This window comes from Antechinus flavipes, chromosome 4, assembly GCF_016432865.1.
Source record: "Antechinus flavipes isolate AdamAnt ecotype Samford, QLD, Australia chromosome 4, AdamAnt_v2, whole genome shotgun sequence".
NCBI lineage: Eukaryota > Metazoa > Chordata > Mammalia > Dasyuromorphia > Dasyuridae > Antechinus > Antechinus flavipes.
Window position 1 is genome coordinate 79,848,846 of NC_067401.1, and position 16,862 is coordinate 79,865,707.

Below are 16,862 nucleotides of genomic sequence, written 5' to 3' on the forward strand. Positions count from 1 at the left end.
AGGTCCCAAGCATGTGAGGCTAAATAGCAATTGGACAATACTCTATTAATATATGCTTGGAGAAAGAATGGCCCAGCCCATTCTTTGTGGGAGTTTTGATGTGTTATATAGGAAATGATATAGAAATGATTTGGGTGGGTGGAGAGAGAGAGAGGCAGAAAGACTGCTGGCAGGGTTTGTGTCACGGCTGCTCACATTCCTATCATCATCCCCCTTCACCTCCACAAAGAATAAAAATTCCCTTAACCTGAATTCCTGACTCTGGGTGACTTTAAAATACGTGGTCATCACAAGGGCCTATAGCAAGAAGGTGGCAGTGTCAGAAATGAGAAAGGGGACATACACAAGAAACATAACCAAGATACAAACAAAGGTAGGATTTATCAAGTGATTGAACATAAGGATAGGGAGAAGAGAAGGTAGAGGATGACACCCAAGTTGTTATCCCAAATGACTCAAAGAAATATTACAAGATAAAGAATGACAGTTATAGGAAAGTTAGGAAAGAGGACATATTGCGGGGGAGAATTTATATTTTGAGCATACTGAGTTTTAAGCTGACTTTAAAATATCTAGTTTAAGTTGTCCAACAGGCAATTGAAGATGCAAGACTGAATATCAGAAAAGAATTTATGGTAGGACAAGTAGATTTGAGAATCATCACATAGAGATAATAACTGAATCAATAGGAATTAATGAGATCACCAAGTGAACTAGTACAGAAGGAGAGGAGAAGGGGGCCATGACATAACTTTGGAGCAAAATCCCCATCTGCACATGAGATCCAGCAAAAACCTACAGAAGAGAATAAAAGCAAAGTGAATGCCTTAGAGTGTCAAAGCTTATAAAAGAAGTCAAGAATGGAAGAGGTCATTAGTTTTGGTAATAAATGTATCATTGCTAACTTTGGAAAGAGTAGTTGAAAAAAATTAGTAACACACACAGCACAGAAGACATTATCCAACATATATTTAATCAAAAGACATAAATTTTTTTTAAAACTAAGTTTAGCCATATGAATGACTGTTCCAAACTCCTAATAGTAAGAAAATACAAATCAAAACAATTCTGAAGTTTTGCTTCATACTCAGTAAATCTATAAAATTGACTATAAAATGAAAATATGCATTGTTGCTGGAAATATAAATTACTGCAAACATTTTGGAAAATTCAAAACATTTGTTAACTATGCTAAGAAATTGAGAAATTCGACCTAGAACTCCCATGACTAACTAAATAGTAGTCCCAAGCAGTCTAATACGCATAGCAACATTTCTCATAGTAATAAAGAATTGGGGGGGAAAGCAGATAACCATCAGATGTTTATGTACTAAACAACTGGAACACACAAATATAATGGAATTTTAACCAGATGCCAAATCTTTTTGCTTCCATCAGGACAGTCAGTATTTGTTATGGACATTACTCTCTTCTTTCACATAGAACTAACTAGCTCAAACCCTAGTTACCTCTCACCTGAACATATGGAGAAGCATAAGAGAAAATTCCTTACGTACTTTTTTTATGTGCTTCTCCCAAATTACCAGGCTGCTTAAAACAATTTCTGACATGTAAACAAATTTCTAAGACTCCTATCAGCTACCAATAAATATAAAAATACAAGGCTAAACTTCCATAAAAGGGAAAATGACAGTAAAAACTCACCCTATTTAGTACTGTATGGGTTGCAAAGAACTGTTCTCACAACAGTGAAGGTATTATCTATTATGAATATTTACATAAGCTAATCAAAGCAACTGGCTTAAAATAACACTGACTGAGTGTAAATGGCACCATCAGAAGATTATCCTAACTATATTAAGTCACTAAGCACATGCAATTATCCATCATCATCTCCTGCCCCTTATCACAATAATCTGGAAAAAACTTTAAGAAATGCTAGTATCCACAGTGAGTTAACGGTCAGTAAAAATAACCAACTGAAGTTGAATATTTTCTCTTATTTATTAAATAAAAGTCAATTCCAAGCTTATGATTAGGAAAAATAAAAAAAGTGTTATTTTTGTTCTTACTAATGCACATTTCCCAAAAACAAGGGCTCCTAACTTAGGGCCTATGAACTTTTTTTTTTAATTTTGCTAATTTTATTTCAACATAACCAGTTTCCTATTGATGAAGTCAAAAGCATTCTTATATACAATTTCACCAATTCACACAAAAAAGTTAAGATGACTTGCTCTCAAGGAAAATAAGAATACTGTCATCTGCATAGAACTCAGTTACTGATTTGCTTGACATGCCTTCAGTAATTGGGATTTTGGAGTTATGACTGGGCTTCTGATTCAGAGTGTGCTGAGGCTGCACTGACAAAAAATTTTTAATGAATTGGCATCTGCACTTGTGTACTCTTTCAATAAGCCCTGCTTTTGCTCCACGTCTATAAGCCATTCATTTGAATCCTATTTCTAAATTTGAAATCAAACACTATCTTACTCGTGTTAATGTGCTATTCAACATCATAAATTAAGTCAATCAAGGATCTTGAAAGATAAAAAGCCTTTGCAAGAACATAGACTAATATCAACTAACTAAAATACCAAAGCCCTAAGTAAGAGTGGGTTAGGGGGACATAGATCTTCTCTGGACTTCTCTGATTAATACGCAACTTTGACCAAGTCAATGTAACTTGGTTTCTTATATGTAAAATGCAGTTATGACATCATAGTATTGTTTTGGGAAATGAGATAACACATATGACAATGTTTCAAACAATAAAAAGTGCTATACAAATTTTTGTTGTATATGCCTATTTTGTCTTTTTTACTCTTAAGAAACAAATTCTCCCATCATGGACAATTTGTTAAACTGAAAGAGAAAATCATTAAAATTAACATAGGATGCTTCTAAATATTCTTTTCAGATTTCCTGATAGCCATGAATTACACTTCCTTCATCTCTGAATTTCTTCGTTAAACTTCCTTCCCTACTCTGCCCTTTTAGGAAGGGGGAGGGAGGGAAGAAAGGTATCTGAAATTACAAAATCCTAATCTATGATATATGGAAAATATCTGAATAACTAATCATTGAAGCTATTTCAAACATTTCCTTGATAACAAAAAGCTGTTTTTCTAACATTCATTGTAAAATCTACAAAAAGCAAAAGGAATTGAATATTTTAAGTACATGATTGACACTATTACCATAGAAGAGAAATGATCTCTGTGCCTCCATCTCAATATTATTAGATATTCATATGGTGGCTCAAAGTTTTGATAGGATAAACGGTCTTTAATTTATATGAGAAAAATGCATTAAAAACTATATCATAACTTTCTTTAAAAAGAGGCCTAGAATGAAAGAAAAATATAATGGGATTGATAAGGTGATAGAAAATCAAAAGAGCAAGAGCTATTTTAAAAAAAACCCTACATTAAATAATTCTTTGGATTGGTAGTCCAAAATAATAGAAAATAAGTTATTTTGGATGTTCCCCATGAATCTCTCAAAAACTATTTTTGCAAAAACCTTTACTATGAGCACTGTGTTTTTGTAAGTAACTTTATGCTCCTCTTCTAACAGCTTTTAAAATAAAAAAGGCTAGATAAATTATCTGAAACATCATAAGGAGTTATATATTCATTGTATTGTCATCTATAACTGAATTTTAAATTTTATTTGATAAATAATATAGAAAGAAAATCTCACGATGCTGTCTGAATGCTATTTTATTTTTTCACATCCAAAATCAAGACCAGTTTCCATTATACTTATCAAATAGAATACCAAAGTATCTGATATAAAAAACAATAATTTACTCTATTTCAAAAATGATAGGATCTATATCTTTATAAACAGAAAATATCACCTACTACATTTAGGACCTTCTATGCATTCCAGAATATACTAGATGGACTTATATGCCAAGTTCAAAACTAAATAAAAGAAAATAATCCTGGATACCTTTCAAAAACAAAATGAAAAATTAAAAAAAAAAAATAAGAATCCTTTAGGTGACAACTAGAGGAGCAATGAAAAGATCACTGACACTGGAACTAGAAGGACCTGAGTTTAAATCCCCCTTTAGACAGGTAACACTAAACTGTGTAACCTTGAGCAAGTCACTTAACTCCCACTGCCTAAGAACAAAAACGAAAAAATAAGCAAACAACAAAAAATTCTAGCTAAAAAAACTTTAAAATGTTAACTTTTTCCATCAGTTTTCTTTTTAAGAACAGCAAAAGATTGCTTTATAAGTCTTAACTTAAATTTATTTTTTAATTTGTTTCTTTTTTTCTTTTGGAGGTAGGTATGTTAGAGCAACAATCATGTGTTCATATATATGTCCTGGACTGAATATCAGCATGACTATCATTTTATACCTGACTAATGTTACAGTTAGCCCAAAAAAGAGAGAGTTAATGCTCAATTAAATAAAGGAAAAGAGTTGAGATAATGCTCAATTTAACAAAGACACACAAACATGCAACATTTTCATTTATACCATGAAAAAAATACCAATAGTAAAAATTAGTAGCTAATGTAATAACTCCTGTGTGTTAACTCTTTGTGATAATTTCTAGGTGATTTTGTTTGGTGGGTAGAGAAAAGGTCAAAAATGTTAAGCTTACAAATTAGCTTTAGTATGTTGTCACTGAGTGGGTAATTAGCAAGAAGTTGGTAACTATCTGAAAGCAAGTAACACAGAAGACATTTAGACATTTCTAAGAGCGGAGCAAGCAAGAGGAAAATTCTGGGAGGGCTTGGCTTTAAAAAAAAAATTTCTTGGGAATAAGACATTTTTAAAAATAGACAACATAACTCCCTTGCCCCTGCCATAGAAACACAGATCTTCACCTATTCTTTCTCCCTCCCCATTTTCACTGTGAGAGTTGTAATATTCAAGTTAAATCCTAGTCCAAATTTTTCCCAAGGACAAGTTTGATCTATGTGTTGGTTTAACACATAACTTGTTCCTACCATAACTTATAATAGAGGAGAAATATCAATGAAATTCAGTTTTTAAATTTGTTTGTCAACATATTTTCCATCCCAAATTCAAATATTCAGAATTATGGCTGCTACATTCCCAATTGTGAGGACTGAAAATTTCTAGGATAAGATCCCATCAAGACCTTATTCTTTAAGAATATGTCTATGGAACCAGAAAGAAAGACATAAATCTTGTCTCCATCTATGATAATTTCCACTGCTCTCATCATTATACCTTCATCACTCATATGGGAAGCAGTTGTTAAGCATTGTTGGTATATTCTATGGCAGGGGTCCTCAAACTTTTTAAATAGGGGGCCAGTTCATTGTCCCTCAGACTGTTGGAGGGCCGGGCTATAGTAAAAACAAAAACTTTGTTTTGTGGGCCTTTAAATAAAGAAACTTCATAGCTCTGGGTGAGGGGGATAATTGTCCTCAGCTGCTGCATCTGGCTCACGGCCGTAGTTTGAGGACCCCTGTTCTATGGGTTACTTGTCAATGAAAATGGCAAACTGAATATCTTATTAACAGTAAGTCCCAAGTTTATGATTGAGAAGTAAAAAGAAAATTTTAAAATTCTATTCTTACTCATATACATTTTACAAAAGCAGGTCAGTGAAAAAAAATTGAAATATTTTAATAATTATTTCATTATAATTTTAAATATTTTATGTACTCAAAAACACCTTGATTAAGGAGTCATACATTAGCTTTACCAGACTACCAAAGGGGCTCAACTCATAAAAAAGGTTATCATTTGCTCTAAAGGAAAATAAGCATTATAAATATTTCTAATGATGATTACATTAGAATCAGGATCTTTGCTAATCAGATCTAATCAGGAAAGAAAGAATAATTTAATATAGCTATATATCACACCATATATTCCAAAGTGGCAAAGCAGAGCAGAGCAGATAGTTGGCAAGATTTACAATAAAGAAAAAATCTGGAGTTAAATCCTGCCTCTGACAAATATGGAAGTTCTGTGATTGTGGGCAAGTCACTTAACATCTCAATATTGGCAATTGTCTCCCATATTATCAATCACAGAAGGAGTTGATGGTGGGAAGCGTTTCAATACATACTCATGAAATCATAAATCCAAATTAAAAAATATTTACATATATATTTTAATAAGAAATTGGTACTATTTTATTGCTTTAAGTGGAAGCTAAAGTAAAAAATGCTTTTAAAAAATTAGAGAAAAATTATTTCAAAACAGTTCCTTCAATAAAAACTTTCTGGCTACTGATTTAATTTCATAGTGAAACAACTAGAAAGTATATCAGATTACTAAATGAGTAACAAAGAATTCTTTTTTCATTAAAATGAATCCGTCTCAATGATATTGAGAACTTTTTTTAAACATACTCAATTATTCCTTTGTTACTGAATTGTGCCTTATTTTCAGTTATTCAACTACATTTTTAGGTATATTTATTTATATATGAAAAAATATATCACTTAAAAGTTTCTTGTACCCCTACACCTGGGAATCAATTTGGGGTGAAGGAGTGCATTAAATATATGCACTGAATTTATGCCTGTAAAAGCTCACTAATTTATTTAGAAATTTTATAAAACATGTTACTAGATAGTACAGTACAGTGGAAAGTATACTAGACTTAATAATAAATTAATATGTACCTCAAATGATAACTATGAGAAAAGCATTATATAAATCTCAAAGTGCTATAAAATGAGTTTTTGCAAGACACACAAAATATTTTTTTCCCTATGTGGCAACATAGAATAATGTTCAACATTATGCCAACAAAGAAAATATCTGTGACCACAAAAGGTAGTACATATGACAAGACAGTACTTCCTTAGCTAAGAAAATATGGAAAAAATACTGGAGAAAAAAGTTCATTTGATTTAATGTAAATATAATTTTAATGTAAAAATATAAAAGTTCAAGGATACTTTCCTTCCCACTTTAGTTACACAATTCATTTTTTTCTCAAAATCAAGTGAATTGTTCTATTAATGAGGTCTAATGTTCTTAGTTCTTCAATTATCAAAAAGAAATTTACAAAATATTTAGGGCCAAGAATTTAATAAAAGATATTTTAGAAACACTTTTTCATGCAGGATAACACATAAGGTTTAAAATGTTCTTACAGAAAAGTAACCACAGTAGGACTATTCTTTCTAAATAGAAAATTCTGTAAGGAATTTTTTGTGAAAATATATGACCACATGGAGTCCATGATACAATTTAATTGCCTGTGACTTACACTAGTTATAAAACTTTTATTAAATCAGACAGAACATAATGGAGGACCACACAGAGAGATGCTAGGTACAAAGACACACAAATGAATCTCTTAAAATTTGCTTTAAGATTTAATGGTATTCATAAACTATTAAAATTATGACCTAGTAATGGTTAATTTATTCTCTACTCTATCTCTGGTAAAATTATACCATTAAGTCTCTACAGCCTGATTTTAAAAATACAACAGATATGGAAATAATCACATGTAACAAGAGTTATTTTGATCTCCTTTATAGTTAACTTCTTTTTCAAAAATGTGGATATTTGTATGAAGCAGATAATTTTAGTCCCAATGATTTTGAAAAGAATTCCATGTATGTGTGAAATTTTTAGGTTTTCTCCTATATGAAAGTAAGGAATTATATTTATTCTGTGGTTCACAAATTCTACTCTACAAAGCAACTCAGAGAACCTTGAAGAAAGTGAAAGCAAAGAAACTTGCTCCACTTTTGTTTATTTTTTGGCCTATCATTCCCACACCAAAACTCTAATAAAAGATTGAAGTCTTGAAACATTAAAGCATGCTCAAAATGATTTAAATTATAACAAATGATCCATATATTTCTCTAGAAAAAAATCAATTAGCAAATTAAAGTTTATCTAACTTAAACATGTGATCAAAACAGTTTATTAAAAAAGTTTTGCTACCAAAAATAAAGTTGTTTTTAAAATCATAATTCAATTTAATGTAAATTTCACCCTTACGTTGAGCCTAGTTGCAAGCATGAAAAACCACTTTGAAACTTTACCTGCTTCCTGTGAATTTAACACTTCTAAGGCATGCATCATGGCACTTGCAAAAACGTTGGCATCCTCTTTACTGCCAAAGTTGAGACCATACACCTGTCTAGCATCTCGCCACTGGTGGAAGGTCTGTGTAGCTTGATTGTACTTCAATCCTTTTGGAATGGCACAATTTATCACGACCTAAAAAACAATAATTGACAAAATCAATTCTATGTAATTTAACAATAATTTAAGTGTCTACTACGTAAAAGACACTATTCCAAATAGAGAAAATACAAGACAGAGACCAAACAGACTCTACCCTCAACAAGTTTACATTCTGATGATTGAGGAGGTGAAAAATCATACATATATGATATGTAAATATGAATAAGGCAAAGATAAAAATAAAGCAAGAGGAGCAGGAAGCATTGTCACCTAGAGGAAATTAAGCAAGATCTTAGATAGGAGGTAATACCTTAAGCTAAGTCTTGAATGTAGGTAAGAACTCCAAGAGGTGGAGCTAAGTGTAGGATACGATCTGCGTGCAAAGATGGGGGAAAATATGCATTTACCAACAGTTTATACAGTATGTGCCAAAAAACTGTACTAGGTGTAGTGCTAGTGAGAAAAACAAAAAGAAAAATAAAAAAGTAACTTCTTAAAGAGCTTACATCCTAATGGAGAAGTTCAAGAGAGTAGGATCAATTGATCTTACTACTATTTGAAAGGCTCTATAATATTATTTCCTTCCTTGACTTACTATGCAAGTCTGCCCAATTATTCCATCTCAATGCAAACATTTATTAAATGTTTCCCATGAATAAAGGATTGTAGTGGGAAGCAGCAATACAAAGATAAAAAAAGTGAAGCTTATACTGGTGATATAATGATAGATGCACAAAAAAATAACAATACAAGACAGACAAAAGATCAAATATATAATTTTGATTAAATAAAATGTAAAAGTTCTTGGATAAATAAAGCAAATTAAAAAGGATTTAGAAGAATTATTACCAATGGAGGCTTGATATCTGATACAAGGTACTAAAATAAATAACATCAAGAGTTATTTTCCAAGAAACAAGTAGTTAAGAATTATAAGCAACATTTCTAAGGAAGAGGTCTACCATCCAAAAATATATGTAAATGATCCAAATTTATAAAAACAAGATCCAATCCCCAACAATAATGGTCAAAGGCTGTTCTCAGAGGAAGAAAGCTAACCTTCAAATCACTAATAACGATGGGAATAATAAATTAAAACAACTCTATTTAAGCTTCATACCCATCAGATGAAAAAGATGATAAAAAAAAGGAAAATGGCAGTTAGAGGAAAAATACATTAAAGTACTGTCAGAATGGTATGATATTCCAACCACTTTGGAAAGCAATTTAGAACTATACCCTAAAAGTCAATCAACTGCGACACACTATTAGGAGTATATTCAAAGACATCAAAGAAAGAGGAAACATTCATAGCTGCCAATTATTGTAACAGCAAAAAACTAGAAACTATTTTGAAAAGATAGCAGAGATCAGAAACAAAGTGAACATCCATAAACTAGAGAAAGACAGAACAAATGAATGCATATGAGTGAAATGGAATATTATTAAAAAATAAGAAATAAGATGAAGTAGAACCAGTGAAGATAAGTATGAACTAATACAAAATCAAAGTGAACAGAACTTTAAGAAAAATATATACAATGACCACAACATCGCAAAGGAAAACAACTTTGAAAGACTTAAGAATAGTGATCAACATATGACCAATCATGACTCCAGAAGACTGACAATGGAAGGAAGCATGACTTTCACCTTTTGGTAATTTATAACTGCAGAATTGGACTCACATTTTCAGTGGATTCTCATTACTATTTCTCAAACTAAAGAGTGGGGTAAATTTCTATGGTGTAAAGTTGGCTTCTCTTCTCATTCCCCCTCCAAAATGTCTTTTTTTTGTATTTTTATGTTCTGAAGCAGTCATACCAACTCCAACATCAATTCCTACATCAACAATCAATCATTTAAGCAATATACTATATGGCAGATATTGTACTATGCTAATCTCTGAAAGACAATTCTTATCCTCAAGGAGTTTATAGTCTAAGAGGAAGACTAGACACACAAAAGAAGGTGAAAGAAGTGATGAGATACCAGGTACCAGATCCCAGTGGAGAAGTCAGATAAATATCAAAGTTGTGCAGCTGGGTAGGAAAGCAACAAACTTTCTCCAATTGGTCATCTACAAACCTCAGGGTATTTTCAATGACTTGTTACATAAGTGCTCATAAACTCAGGTGTGTAATTTATCCAAGATCACTATTAAGTCATAATACAAAGAATGTGGGCTAGAGTTTATCAAATTCAAAACATTTCTGAGAAATTAAATCCTCATATAATACTTTCACCTGAAATCAATGCTAATAAAAATTTATTAAGTATATAATATGTTTTCAGGCACTATACTAATCATAAGAAACACATAAGAAAAAGATAGCCACAAGCCTTGAAGAACTCACAATCTAATGGTAGAACGGCAAGCAGATAACTATGAACAAATTATCTATATTCAGAATAAATAGTAAAGTGAAGCTTGTGATCTGTTTCCCAAATTATGGGAAATGAGGATTTAACAGGTGAGGGTTATTTTAGTAGTGATGCCCCCAAAAGAGAAATAAAAAGACCTTTGATGTTTTTCAAAATGTATGAAAGAGAAAAGGAGGAGGGAGACAGGGTACAATAAAGTAACCTGATAATTTTGTTATATGATTCTGGAAGAAAAGCAAACTGCAAATAGAACTGAGAGGAATTGTTTCATGAGCAGTTCTCTTTTTGCATTCCACTTTATATATGAAAATACCTGAGGTTTTTAGTAATTAAATTTAAAGTTTTACAAAAAGGAGTCTTTTTTTCCTTCAAAAAAAATTTCAAAGGAGTACAAATTTATTCAAGATAATGCAGCTAATAAATGGTTAGTAAAAGTAGCAATAAAAGTTTAATTTGTATGTGGTTCTATGGTTAGTTTTCTTACTTAAAAACACAAGTCATGCTACAATAGTAAATATGGCTCTATAGCTGAAATTAATTTAGGGCAATGGTTCTCAAAATATAGTATAAATATTCTTTTGAGTTCCAGAAATGCTTTCAAGAAATCTGCAAGGTCAAAACTATTTTTATATTAATGATAGCATGTTTCAATTTCATATAAATACCAACAGACATAACCCACATAAACCAAAACTCTACGGAAAGTCTTCAATAATTGCTAAGAATATTGTAAAGGGTTCATGGGACGAAAAAATTTGAAAACTTTCATTTAAAGTACGGGTTACTACATCAATTAGAATCCTATTAAATAAAATAATTAAATAATTCCAATGTCAAATAAGAGATTAAGACTTTTTTTTAGGTCCTTACTTGATGGTCCTGAATCTTCCTTCCCACAACTCGAAAAGTGTTATTACCAGTATGGTGATATATATGAACTCTGCTGAACCCAGTTGAGCCACCAGCCGGCACCCATTTCTTATTGGCATCATCATAAACCATCACTGCAGCTCTTGCTTGGCAGATACTCTGTTCACTGTAAGAACAAAAGTAAGATATTTAATATTTATAAATCAATTGATACAAAATTATAGAAGAGTATACAATATACAAAGATGGTGAAACTGATCAAGAACCCAAATTTTATCAAAAATATTGATAAAAGTTGAAAAATTATTTTTCTATTCACTTACCAAACTGTATACAAAGACTTTTTACTTTACTTATACATATATTCAACTGCACATGAAATACACATTAAGTATTTAAGAATGGACAAACTCGCAACAAGCTATCATGGTCAAAAAAAGAAACACAGAAAAACTAGATGCATGAGATAGTATTCACTGTGATACACTACTAAGTTAGCATGACTACTTCCAATTCATGATCACTTCAACTTGTAAACAATTATTTACATTTTCAGTTATAGAGGTTAACTGAGGTCATATCATTTCATTTAAATTTTACTTCCTAGAATGGAATCCCAAGTTTCCTAGGAATTAATTTTACTGTCAAAGAATTATGTGGAACAAGGATTAAATAATACCTGTAACTTCAGTACTTCAAAAGTAGATGAGAGAACAAACGCATATTAGGTTCTTACTATGTGCCAGATATATTACACTAAACACTTTTTACCAAAAATTATCTTATTTGAGCCCCACAACAACCCTGGGAAACCCTTTAAAACTAAAGTAACTGAGCCAGTCAAAACTTAAGTGACTTGACCAGGCTCATACAAATAATGGCTAAGGATTGAAATGAACTCAGGACTTCATATCCTCACTTTTGCTCCATGATCAGAATATCTACTTTTCTAGTTATTCAAAATTCAGACAAATTTTGTATACTTTCTTTTACATATTTTCTCACCATTAATCTATTTACATCCCATTTATATTAGGAGCATGCATTTCACTGACTTTTAACCATGCAACATGAGTACAAGCATATTTTTTAAATTTAAAAATTAACAAAGATTTATGCTTCAGAGATTAGTTTGGGTTCATAAGAAGCATTAAACAATTTCCAAAGGAAATCAAGTCAGCTCTCTTTGCCCTATTCAATTCTTTTTATCTTACAATTATTTTTGAAGCATTTAACTATGTATAGAACATTGTTCTAGACCCAGAGTATAATACAAAGACAGAAAAGAAATCAATCCCTGCCCAGAAGAAGCCAATACTGTACTGTGGCAAGGCAAAATGTGAATAATCAATTCACTAATTATCATCCTAACAGCTAGCCATTAACTAGTTAGCACTTTAAGGTTGACAAAGCACTTTTGTAGATTAATTCCTATGATCTGAAAGAAATTGATTTATTCAGTGATTATGAGTGATTATAAACAGCTCCTATCCCCCCAAAAAATATGGAGAATAAGAACACTAAAGAAATACCAAAATACGGAAGGAAGGAAGGAAGGAAGGAAGGAAGGAAGGAAGGAAGGAAGGAAGGAAGGAAGGAAGGAAGGAAGGAAAGCAGGAAGGAAGGAAGGAAGAAGGAAGGAAGGCAGGAAGGAAGGAAGGAAGGCAGGCAGGAAGGCAGAAAGGAAGGCAGGCAGGAAGGCAGGAAGGCAGGCAGGCAGGCAAGAAGAAAGGAAGGAAAGCAGGAAGGAAGGAAGGCAGGCAGGAAGAAAGGAAGGCAGGCAGGAAGGCGGGCAGGCAGGAAGGAAGGAAGGAAGGAAGGAAGGCAGGCAGGAGGGCCGGAAGGCAGGCAGGAGGGCCGGAAGGAAGGAAGGAAGGAAGGAAGGAAGGCAGGCAGGCAGGCAGGCAGGAAGGAAGGCAGGCAGGAGGGCAGGCAGGAAGAAAGGAAGGAAGGCAGGAAGGAAGGAAGGAAGGAAGGAAGGAAGGAAGGAAGGAAGGCGGGCAGGCAGGCAGGCAGGCAGGAAGAAAGGAAGGAAGGAAGGCAGGCAGGAGGGCAGGCAGGAAGGCAGGAAGGAAGGAAGGAAGGAAGGAAGGAAGGAAGGAAGGAAGGAAGGAAGGAAGGAAGGAAGGAAGAAAAGACAGACTAGAAAAACAGACTGAAGACTGAATAGAAGATATATACAGATTCAAATTTGATAACACCTAAAAGTGTCATAATAGGCGACTAGCCAAAATAATGGAACAGAATATACAGTATAACCAACTTTCTCTCATAAACTTTCCAGAAATATCTACAACAAAGTCCCTCTCCTGGTCAGGAAATCCAAGGAAAAAAATCACGAATCATTCTTCCAGCTTAGCTCAGCAAAAGAAAAAGAGTCAGGAGGTCTTTGAATTCTAGAGACTGGGTTTACTGACAACCAAACACATGGGCTCTTCCGATGGAAGAAATGAACCAAGATCTCCCTAAAGCTATGCATCAAGGCAAAAACCGATATTAGATCTAGCATAGAGATTGGATCCTGTGCAAAGAGCAAAAACTGGTAGCAAATGGCAACACTGTTACCAAAGCCAGAATCCCATCTCAAATAGGAACCTGCACTTAAGTTATTGTGATCCTTTATAGCTTTCTAGACGGTCTAGTTAGCAGTCTACTGAAGATACAACCAGTGGCAGATACACAGATACGCAAGTCTCAAACTCAGGTTTACAGAGAAACTTGCAGAGCTAAGCGGCAGGAGATGAGAACTTCTGGATGAAACAACTTTGGGTACACAAAAGCTTCTACATTCCTAATCTGAGACATCTCAAGAGATTCTGGGGTAACACACTATTCTCTTTTGATAAAGAAGCAGTAAGAAAAAATATAACATTAAATGTAACCAAGTAACAGCACAAGAGATTGCTCTAGTATGAACAAGATCAAGAAGTAAAGCTGGAAGAATGAGAAGAAAGAGAAGAAAGAAAGAGAAGAAAGAAGAAAGAGAAGAAAGAGAAGAAAGAAAGAAAGAAAGAAGGAAAGAAAGAAAGAAAGAAAGAAAGAAAGAAAGAAAGAAAGAAAGAAAGAAAGAAGAAAGAAAGAAAGAAAGAAAGAAAGAAAGAAAGAAAGAAAGAAAGAAAGAAAGAAAGAAAGAAAGAAAGAAAGAAAATAATCTAATCAAGAAACTCTATTGTGACAAGTTAATACATCATTAAGAGGCAAACTCGGAAAAAAGAATAATTCCAAAACATCTACAAGAAAAACTTTGAGAAAAGCACAGCTTAGGCACAAATTAAAATTGAATTTCCCAAAGAAATAAAAGCTAGAATGTAATAAGAACTAAGTTTGTATAAATAAAATGAGAATGCCAGGAGGGAAAGCTGAAATAGAAATGAGAGCTATAAATGAAAAAATGGAAAGAAAAGTAAAGGCTTAGCAAAAAAGGCAATGGACTAATTCTTAAAAAAAAAAAAAAAAAATCAGAATAAACAAGTCAAAAGGAAAGAACACTGAAAAAAAATTAAGTATGAGAAATCTCAAAGCAAAAACAACTGACCAGGAAAACAGATTAAGGAGAAAAACTTTAAGAAATGAAAAGCCTACCCAAAAGACATGACCAAAGAGTCTAGACTTCATATTTCAAGAAATCATAAAAGACTGCCCAGAACTCTTGGAATCAAAGGGCAAATAGAAATAGATTAGAAAGACTCCACCAGTCATTTCCTGAGAGAAATCCTAAAACAAAGGAGCATCATAGCCAAAATCAGAAGCTTCCAGGTCAAAGGAAAAATACTGAAAGTAGCTAGAAAGAATTCAATACTAAAGAGCAAAGGCAAGAAAGACCACACAGAATGTAGCATGCATAGCTATAGAAGATGGAAAGTTTGGAATATGATATTCCACAAAGTAAAAGATATACGCTTACTACAAGAATACCCAGAAAAAAAAAAAAAAAGAGTATAACCCTATAGAGACAAGGAGAGGATGTTTTATATTTTAAACAAATACAGACCTTCCAAGTATTTGATTTTGTTTTAAATGAAGTGGAGCAGAAACTTTGAAATAAAAGCACAAGAGTCAAGAGAAATATAAAAAGCTAAATAGGAGAGAACATTCTTTACAGATTAAACAAGAATAAACTATATACGTTCTAATATAAGGAGATAATACATATGTCCCTGAAGAACTATATCCTTATCAAGGATCAGAGAGTCTACTAAGGCAAAAAGGGACTAAAAATGTTTTGTTTGAATGGAAAGGAAAACCTAGTTTTATGTTAAATGAAAACAAAGCTAGGGGAGATTATCTCACATAATTTGAGTGAGGAAAGCAGGTGACACTTGAACCACACTGTAATCCAAACTGATGAAAACTGGATGCACTTCACTCAAATGGGGGAGGGAAGAAGAGCAAATAAGAAAGGTTTAGACCTAAAAAACACTCAAACCACAAGAGGTAGATGACAAAGGGTGGTTTTAAAAGGCTTCCTTTAGGAACTGTATGTGCAAAAATGTTTGTGGCAGCCTAGAAACTGGAACTTGAATGGATGCCCATCAATTGGAGAATGGCTGAATAAATTGTAGTATATAAATGTTAAGGAATGTTATTGTTCTGTAAGAAATGACCAGCAGGATGATTTCAGAAAGGCCTGGAGAGACTTACATGAACTGATGCTGAGTGAAATGAGCAGGACCAGGAGATCATTATACATTTCAACAACAATACTATGTGAGAATCAATTCTGATGGACGTGGCTCTCTCCAACAATGAGAGGATCCAAATCAGTTCCAACTGTTCAGTAATGAACAGAACCTGCTACATCCAGTGAAAGAACACTTGGGAAATGAGTGTGGACCACAACATAGCATTTATACTCTTTCTGTTATTGTTTGCTTGCATTTTTGTTTTTCTTCCCAGGTTATTTTTACCTTCTTTCTAAATCCGAGTTTTCCTGTGTAGCAAGACAGCTGTATAAATATATATATATATACAAATATAGTATTAACATATATTTCAACATATTTAACACGTATGGGACTACCTACCATCTAGGGGAGGGGATGGAGGGAAGGAGGGGGAAAGTTGGAACAGAAGTTTTTGCAAGGATCAATGTTGAAAAATTACCCATGTATATGTTTAGTCAATAAAAAACTATTAAAAAAAAAAAAGTCTTCCTTTAAAAGATGGGATTTTAGCTGGAACTTTTAAAAAGCCAGGGAAACCAGGAGGATTTTAAGAAATGATCTATGATGAGAAACAATTTACAAAGCATGACACTGCAAAAGAGTGCCTAGTAGCTTTTTCACAGAAATCATTGGAATTGGGCTTACAACAAAAAAGCTGTAAAAAGAACAAATTAAACACCCTCAATTGAATATCAAACTTGAAATTCTGAAAATAAAAGGGGAGATTAATAAAATTGAAAATAAGAAAACTATTGAATTAATAAATAAATCTAAGAGGTGGTTTTATGAAAAAACCAACAGTATCAAACACATTTACA

The 16,862-nt window shown here is 32.8% G+C and overlaps 1 protein-coding gene across 10 annotated transcripts in view; it reads right to left on the minus strand.

The window, feature by feature from the left end:
- The window catches only part of ENAH (ENAH actin regulator), a 124,214-nt gene that overhangs the window by 52,108 nt on the left and 55,244 nt on the right, over positions 1-16,862 (minus strand). For all 10 annotated transcript variants that reach the window (XM_051993389.1, XM_051993391.1, XM_051993392.1 and 7 more), the window contains exons 2-3: positions 11,381-11,546; positions 7,981-8,158 (exon numbers count right to left, since the gene is read on the minus strand). In XM_051993389.1, the coding sequence (XP_051849349.1) occupies positions 7,981-8,158; positions 11,381-11,546 (344 nt within the window). The remainder of the gene's footprint in view (positions 1-7,980; positions 8,159-11,380; positions 11,547-16,862) is intronic.